Source organism: Nematolebias whitei, chromosome 16 (genome assembly GCF_014905685.2).
Source record: "Nematolebias whitei isolate Nwh7 chromosome 16, NemWhi1, whole genome shotgun sequence".
Taxonomy (NCBI): domain Eukaryota; kingdom Metazoa; phylum Chordata; class Actinopteri; order Cyprinodontiformes; family Rivulidae; genus Nematolebias; species Nematolebias whitei.
This window is the reverse complement of record NC_056513.1, coordinates 24,223,850-24,232,799: the sequence shown is the minus strand read 5'-3', so window position 1 is coordinate 24,232,799 and position 8,950 is coordinate 24,223,850. Positions and strand designations below refer to the sequence as shown.

The following is an 8,950-nucleotide window of genomic DNA, read 5'->3' as shown; positions in this document are numbered from 1 at the left end:
AACCATTCACTCTCTCACGCACACCTAGTGACAATTTAGAGTTACCAATCAGCCTAACATGCATGTTTTTGGTCTGTGGGAGGAAACCGGAGTACCCGGAGAAAACCCACGCATGCACGGAGAGAACATGCAAACTCCACCCAGAAAGGTCCCTGGACTGGGGTTTGAACCAGGGACCTGCTCGCTGAGAGGCAGCAGCTCTACCAGTTGCGCCACCGTGCTGCCTACTCTGTTCTCATTTAGCTTAAAAAAACTTAGAACTACTTAATTTAGTGCAGAATTTTCTTGCCAGCTGGCAGAAGAGAAAATGTTGGATTTTTCAGTAAGCTTTGATTCTGATGTGGAAGGAGCTTCAGAGATGATCAAATGAGACCCATGAAACTCTTGTTGAGGAACCTGCAAGCAAGAAAAGTTGGCATGTATCTGACTTGAGTTCATGTAAAAACTGAAATTGGCCCGTGGATCGGACCAAGTTTTTAATTTTGGCCCCCTCTTGTAACTGAGTATGACACCTGTTCCCTAAAAGGTCTGCAAATTATCTGAGAAACTTCTGCTACCAGTTAATGATTCAGATTGTACAAATTAGCCGGCACAAGTTTGATGTGGTTGTTATGCTGTAAAAATGCAGTCTTTTATCTTTTTGTGTATTTTGCTTCACGGTTTCTAAGCCAGGAGTTGGAGCAGCTGCTAGTGAGGATCCGAACTCTGGAGGAGGACAGACTCAAACTTGTGGAGGCCGAGCTCTCCTCTCCTCCTCCTCCCACGGTGGCAGGGAGTCATGAGGACGCTCAGAGCAGAGCGGATCAGGAAGAGGACGATGAGCGGGGCGCTGGATGCACTGAAGAGACGGGGGTGGAAAGAGATGATGAATCTAGGACTGACGCGGGGAAGAAAAACAGAGAGAAGGCAGCTTTGATCATTCAGACAAACTGGAGGCAGCACAGACAGAGAGTATGTAACATGGTACACTTATGTAAAACAAGTCACTGGTGTGTGAGAGGAATGATTATATAAAAGTCTCCAGACACTGTCCCCGTTTTTACCAGATTTCTCTTATGTTCTTCTATCTGTGGTCTCTCTGTAGGACATTGTGATGTTGCAGTCAGCTTTAAGGGGCCATCTCTTCAGAGAGTCACAGCTCAAGATCCTGGTGAACGATGTACAGAACAAGGTTTGACTCATACACTTTCACAAGGAAACAAGAACCATGACATTCAAGAAATGGTCCCTCTTCATATATTGATGTCAAACTTTTTTAAACTTCAGCAGTAAAGAAAACAAGTGTAACTAGAGAAAGCATTTCCTGTGAAGATGCACTGTGAGTTCTTATTGCTGAACAGCTGAAATTAGCTAATAAAACATACTGAAATGCAGCTGAAATAGAAGAACAAGCCTAAATTAGGAGAAGAAAGCAGAAAGAACACATATTTGCTGAATTATGTTTAAATAAGCAGAAATTAGCACCAAAATTATGAAATTAGCTAAAAAGAAAGCTAAAACTAGCACACACAAAGAAAAAGCTGAAAAGGCAGAAAGAAGCTTACACTACCAGAAGGAAGTGGAAGGAGCTGAAATGAGCTAAAAATGTGGAGTTAGTTGAAAAAGCTCAATTTAGTACAAAACAGCAAAAAAATAGCTGAAATAGCACAAAAAGCTGAAACTAGCAGAAGAAAGTTGAAATGAGCTTGACAAGATGAAACTGGCAGAAATAAGTTAATTAAAAGCTTAAATTTATCTGAAAACAGCTAAAACTAGCTAAAAATGCTAAAAAAAAAAATCTGAAAAGGTAGAACAACCTTAAAGTAGCAGAAGAAAGCAGAAAGACCATGTATTTGCTGAAAGAAGCAGAAATGAGCATAAAAAGATGGAAATTATATGAAAAAAGGTAAAATTACCGTAGCAAAAAAAGCTGAAAAGTAGCTAAAAAAAACCCATCCGAAAGAAGCTTTAATTACCAGAAGGAAGTGGAGAGTGCTCAGTTTTTGCTGAATTAGGCTGAAAAAAGTTAAAATAAGTGCAAAAAATGTGGAATTAGCCAAAAAAGCTAAAATTAGCATAAAAACAGATAAATAGTAGCTGAAATAGCAGATAAAGCTGAAACTTGCATAAATAAGCTGAAAGGAGTTTAACAAGATGCAATTAGCAGGAAGAAGTTGGAAAAAGCTGAAAAATGTTGTAGTTAGCAGAAAGAATGTAAAAGGATCACAAAACAACTGAAAAAAACCCAGCTGAAATTAGCTGAAAGTGGCTGAAAAAGTTACAATTTGCACAAGGAAGTTGAAAGAGGCTGAACATTTTGATACATGATTTGTTGAAATGGCACAAACACTGTGGAACGAGAAAGATGCTGAAAAATGTATGGAAGAAAAATGGATCACAATTGTGTGACTGCTTCATAAACATGCACACAGTAATATAAATACTTCAACGATCCTGACAACTTTGCAGTGGTGTTTTTAGTTGGTAGGCAGTTATCAGCAATTTTGACAAGAGACTTTAAGCTCCAAGATTAGATCAAATAATGAATAACTTGAGACTTCACATGAATGAGATTGTTAAAAAGAGAACTCTACGTCTTCTTCTGAAATAAACTAATTTTACTGTATTGAAATGGCCACTTGATGGTATTAGACAAAACTTTACTGTGAGTATTTTTCTGTTATATCTGTATCAATACGTTCTGTTTTCAGCCGATGGACTCGTTAAGCTGCAGCGATGAAGCCCATCCTGTGCCTGGAGAGCTGGACGAGGTTGCTGTGACGATGATTCAGTCTGCATTCAGGGGACATCTGGCTCGGTGGAGTTTTGCAATAAAGAGGTTACTCATTCATGCATGCAACAGAATAAATACAGGGTTTTTGCAAATGTCAGTCAGGTAAATTTGATGCTTTGTAAGATGTTTTAAAGACCGTTATGATTCAAATTGAAGGCCTACATGAATCACGACAAATAGTGAGGCGTAAAATTTCTTTCAAACTATCAACTTTTATTCTAATTCAGTCCAAATCGTTCAAAAACGTACAACAAATCAGTTGCCAGTTTTAGGAGCAGGGCAACCAAATTCTTTTGAGCAGAATGTCCTTCCAACACGACTGCCGTTGGAAGAACATGAATAAACAAAAGACTTGACTAAATGTATTTTATCACCCAAAATGGAAAATCTGGACATATTTAAGACTTTTTAGGCTATAAAACTTTTTAAAACTCTGCAGAAACCCTGTAAATAAAGTATAACATGTATTCAGCGGTCCTTGTGTTTGTGTTTTAGCTCGGGGTTTGCTGTGCCTTCTCCAGCAGAAAACATTCAACCTACTCTGGTTTCGAGAAGGGCTGGCCTGACACTCACTCACAGAGGTAAGGCTCACATTTTTTGTATTACATAAACAACTAGAGATATTACATTTCCTGTGAAAATGCAGTGGGAATGCTTATTGTAGAAGAACTTGCTGAGAAATGGCTGTAATTAGATTTAAAAAAAAAATTCTGTAATGTAGCTGAAATGGAAGACAACCCTGAATTAGCAGAAGAAAGCAGAAACGACACATATTTGCTGAAATGGGTTTAAATAATTAGAAATTAGCAGAAAAATTAGGAAAGTAGCTAAAAAAAAGCTAAAATTAGCAAAAGAAAAAACTAAAAAGTAGCTGAAAGGCAGAAATAAGCTCAAACTATCAGAATAAAGTGAAAAGAGCTGAAATGAGCTAAAAATGTGGAATTAACTGAAAAGCTATATCTAGCATAAAAACAGCTAAATTAATTAGCATAATTAAGCTGAAATGAGCATAACAAGCTGAAATTAGCAGAAAGAAGTTAATTAGATTGAAAGTAGCAGAAATTACCATGAAAACTGTGAATTTATCTAAAAACAGCCAAAAATAGCTAAAACAAATGCTAAAAGGGTAGCTGAAAAGGTAGAACAAGCTGAAATTAGCAGAAAGAACACGTTTGCCCATTTAGGCTGAAAGAAGCAGAAATAAGCTAAAAAAAGTGGAGATTATCTGAAAAAAAAAAAAGGCTGAAATTAGCCCAAAAAACAGCTGAAAAGTAGCTAAAATGCTGAAAGAAATTGAAATTACAAGAAGGAAGTGGAGAGAGCACATTTTTGCTGAATTAGACAGAAGAAAGTTAAAATTAGTGCAAAAAATGTGGAATTAACTGAAAAATCTAAAAGTAGCATAAAAACAGCTAAATAGTAGCTGAAATAGTAGAAAAATTTGAAACTTGCATAAGTAAGCAGAAAGGAGCACTTTTCTTCTTCTTCTTCTTCTGTCAGCTGCTCCCTTCTTCAAGTGATCTAACTCTCACAAAGACTTGGCAATTATTTTTTACGCCAGATGTTCTTCCTGATGCAACCACAGACCACCGGGCTACCACAGCCCTCTGTGTGGAGCAGAGGGCTGCTATCTAGGGCACCCAGGGAAGCAGATGGTGGGAGTTAAGGGCCTTGCTCAAGGGCCCAGAGTGGGGCAAATGAGGGTGGAGGCAGGTGTGGGTGCTTCATCTTTCCCACCTACATTGAAAGGAACACAACAAGCTGAGATTAGCAGAAAAAAGTTAGAAGAAACACAAAAAGGTTGTAGTTAGAAGAAAGATTCTGAAAATGGCACAAATCAACTGACACCCCCCCCCCCCCCACACACACACACACACAGCTGAAAGTGGCTGAAAAAAGTTTAAAGTTGCATAAGGAAGCTGAAAGAAGCTGAACCAGAACAAAATGTGACAGGAGCAGTAAAATGTTAACAGATCTAAAGATATGAAGGAGGTAAAATGAGCTCAATTCATTTTCTATGAGGAAGAAAATGGCAGAAAAGGCTAAATATTTCAAAAAGCTAAAGTTGCACCAATACCAAAAGTCATAGCAGGATTGTCTTGAAAGAGCTGAACATTTTGATGTATGATTTGTTGAAATAGAACAAAAAATTGTGGAAGGAGAAAGATGCAGACAAACGTACAGAAGAAAAATGGATCACAACAGAACAAATCCTTCATGAACATTCACACAATAAAGAAATGATATTACCACTCTATTCTGTATTGCTTGTAGAGACCCAAGCGCTGAGTAAATATCAAGAAGTACGTACGTTTCTTTCGGCTGCTCTTTTCTTCAGTGGTCACCACAGCGAGCAAACTCGCATGAAAGATTTGTCGATTTGTTTCACGCTGGATGCTCTTCTTGACGCATCGTGAGCTCGAACCAGGAACCTCAAGATTACAAAACCACGGCACTGACCACTGAGCTACAGTGAAAAATACAGATCGATAAACTGCGTCTCTGTCTTCACTGTGTTCTTTATGCTCTGGCTAATGATGCTGGACTCCTTTACTCTGGACATAAATAAATATTTGATCAATAATAGAAAATGCTCAACCACTGCAAGTACTCTGCCTTCAAGTAAGAGTTCTTCGTTGATGTACACTTGTGTTCAGCCGTGGCATTGCCCTGCTGTAATAAGCCTCAGAACTGCTCATCGCTCCCCTGACACCTTTATAAGAAGCGATGGATCACACTGATCTAATCCAATGATGGCTGTCGCCTCTGCACCAGCCAGAACATTTCACAACCTCGTGCCAAAGACCGATGAGGGCACTCAGCAGCGCTGCAGCGTTGTAATGATGCCATTTCTCATGACCCATAAGAACTACAGCCTCTGCTGTCCAGAGACATGACTGAAATGACCCTGAGAGATTCCTGTGCCCTCTCCATCTCATACACATAAGTTTCTCTCTCGCCTGTGATGAGCAGGCGGCTGCACAGAGCGTACAGCTGATGTCAGCAGTTTTCCTGACTGCTTTTGCATTTGATGTGTGGTGGGCTCAAGAACATTTGGACTGTGCCATCTTAGCTTGTGTTGCAGAAAAGAAAACTAGAGGAATTGCATTTCCTGCAAAAATGCAATGCGAATGCTTATTGCAGAAGAACTTGCTGAAAAACAGCTGAAAATAGCAAAAAAAATACATTCTGAAATGTAGCTGAAAATGTAGAACAGGCGTAAATCAGCAGGAGAAAGTGGAAAAACACAAAAGTTGAAATGAGTGCAAAAAATGTGGAATTAGCTGAAAAAGCTTAAAACAGCTAAATACTAGCTGAAATAACTGAAACTAGCCGAAATAAGCTGAAGGGAGCATAAACTGAAATTAGCAGAAATAATTTAGTTAGGCTGAAAGTAGCAGAAATTACCATGTAAAACTTGAAAATGCCCGAAAACAGCTAAAAAATGCTAATAAAAAAAACTAGCTGAAAAGGTGGAACAAGCTTAAGTTATCAGAAGAAAGCAGAACGAACACGTTTGCACAGTTAAGCTGAAAGAAGCAGGAATTAACACAAAAAAGTGGAAATTACCTGAAAAAAGCTTAAATTAGCACAAACCAGCTGAATAGTAGCTAAAAATTGCAGAAAGAAGCTTAAATTACCAGACGGATGTGAAGAGAGCATATTTTTGCTGAATTAAGCTGAAAAAAGTAGAAATGAGTGCAACAAAAGTGGAATTAGCTGAAAAAACTAAAATTAACATAAAACAGCTAAATCGTAGAAAAAGCTGAAACTTACAGAAATGAGCTGAAAGGAGCATAACAAGCTGAAATTAGCACAAAAAAGTTAAAGCACAAAAAGAGCTGAAAAAGCAGCTGAAATTAGCTGAAAGTAGCTCAAGAAAATTTTAAATTTGCACAAGGAAGCTGAAAGAAGCTGAAGCAGAACAAAATGTGAAAGGAGCTGTAAAAGGTTGTAAATAGATCTAAAGTTTTGAAGGAGGTAAAATGAGCTCAATTCATTTTTTATGAGGGAAAAAAATGGCAGAAAAGGCTAAATATTTCAAAAAGCTAATGTTGCACCAATACCAAAAGTAACGAGCTGAACGTTTTATTATGTGATTTGTTGAAATAGCACAAAAATTGTGGAACGAGAAAGATGCCGAAAACGTACGTAAGAAAAATGGATCACAACAGAGTGAATGCTTCATAAACATTCACACAGGTAGAATTTGAGAGAAGAAGATAAAGTTGTTTTTTTTGCTGTCATTTTAGTACATTTACACAGGAACAAGATACGCTAGACAAAATACGGGGTGATTGTGGAATACGAATGAAAACTTTGATTTGGAGTATTAACTTATGTTACTGGTTTCATTGTAGTATTTCAGAACAGACTTGTTAGATTGTGGTGTTTTCTCTTATAAGGTACTGAATACCTTAATGCTGAAAAGGATCCCAAGCAAGACCTCCGGCCTGCCTCTACAACTTCTGTCTCCAGGACATCACACACACCAGGTTAGAGTGTGTATCAGTCTGTAGGTGGCTTATTATTAAAGTGGACTGAGTCACCATAGATCTGTGTATTCTGTGTGTTGCAGCCCAAAGAGAACTCCATTCTTCAGCAGATGCTGACGCAGATGTTGCCGATGAATCGGACGATTCTGATGACATCATTGTGTCTCCGTCGCGTCCACTGAGAAGCCGAGAGGTTTCGATGTCATAGTCCCTGTTGGCTCGCTTCAGGTTGCGTTTGAAAGCTAGTAAGGTCTGCTAAAATCAAATACTGTACGTCACATCGTTGACGAATACACCTTTATGTTTTCATTCAGAATAAACGCAGCATTCGCTGTGTAAAAGCCTCTCCCATAAAAATAACCAAACATTTTGGGGAAGCTGAGTCTTATCTGGAGATATGTGGCACATAGATAATCACTTCTTTCAAGATTTGACTCTAGACAATGTCTAACACGTTATAAACGTGTTGAAATGTTGACGTGAGCGTTTCTTTTAGTCGTGGAGAAAAAAAAAGCTGATCTGAACTTGAATTAGCAGCATCTTTCATTTTCACTTCTTCTTCTTGAGCCAGTTCTAATTTATTTAATTAGTATCAACTGTTCCCGTTGCTGTTGTCTCTGCTGAAATAGCATACCGCATGATTTATCTTTAAACTGACGGCAATAAATGCAGTCATTTCTGCTAACCTGCCAAGTGAGGCAAATTACTGTAAATTCCTCTGATTATATTTCAGCAGACCTGATGTGAAACTCATTCCATGCATTCCTGTCGTTAGCTGAATTTTATGACTTGGAGGGGATCTTCGTCTGATGCACTATTGAGCCAAAACTGTGAATAAATTATAGATCACTCTGCTGCAATACGTATCAGTCCAATGGTGGATACACTGTCTACTTCTAATAATACTTGTGCTTTAAAGAAAACAAATATTTTTTAAGTGGTCATCAAAAGCAATGATTAAAGTGTGCTTGTCAACACGTGTGTAAACCTAATGTCACACAAGCATTCAATGAAGTGCATTTTTTAATGAAATCTCATTCTAAAAAAACATATTTTTGAAGAGTGTTTACATTGTCATCCATACATATGTGAGGAATCTGTTTTAGTGTTCAGATTGTACAAGGAATACTTTAAAAGCAATGTTGAAATTAAAGAATTATTTTATGAGTATATAAGATCAAACCTTGTGGAGTTGTTTTTCTTCCCTGTTAGTCACTGTGCACGCCTACGTTCTTAAAACCATCTTTTTCTAAACTACTTGACTAAACTTCTCAAAATTAGTTAAAAGTACCTGAATCCTGTAAACAATATGCCGACAAATATGTCAGAATCTAGAAAGTATCTGCCGTAGTTATCACAAAGAACGAACAGAAAGTACTTTTGATTAGTTTTAGATTATTTGCTTTCTTTTTTTTACTAAAACATGGAAGCCCATTTTTTCCCCATCTGATTAAAAAAAAAGAAAATCTTCTTAACCTATGATAATTTTGACCTAGCAACTTAAAAGTATCCTAACATCTAATATTTGAGACTTGGCATATTATATTTACATATGATCTCAAAATTATGACTTGGCCTATATAATGGAATACTGTATCAAATATATAACAATTACCATTTCCTTATTATAAGATACTATACCAAAATTGTGACTGAGCCTCATAATTATGATATGCTAAGT

The 8,950-nt window shown here is 37.5% G+C and overlaps 1 protein-coding gene across 1 annotated transcript in view; it reads left to right on the top strand.

Moving 5' to 3' along the window:
- Window positions 1-7,477, top strand: part of iqce (IQ motif containing E) — a 15,848-nt gene extending 8,371 nt beyond the window's left edge. The window contains exons 16-21 of the mRNA XM_037689824.1: window positions 669-951; window positions 1,085-1,171; window positions 2,691-2,818; window positions 3,269-3,354; window positions 7,180-7,269; window positions 7,353-7,477. Of these exons, the coding sequence (XP_037545752.1) occupies window positions 669-951; window positions 1,085-1,171; window positions 2,691-2,818; window positions 3,269-3,354; window positions 7,180-7,269; window positions 7,353-7,477 (799 nt within the window). The remainder of the gene's footprint in view (window positions 1-668; window positions 952-1,084; window positions 1,172-2,690; window positions 2,819-3,268; window positions 3,355-7,179; window positions 7,270-7,352) is intronic.
- Window positions 7,478-8,950: the final 1,473 nt, after the last annotated feature.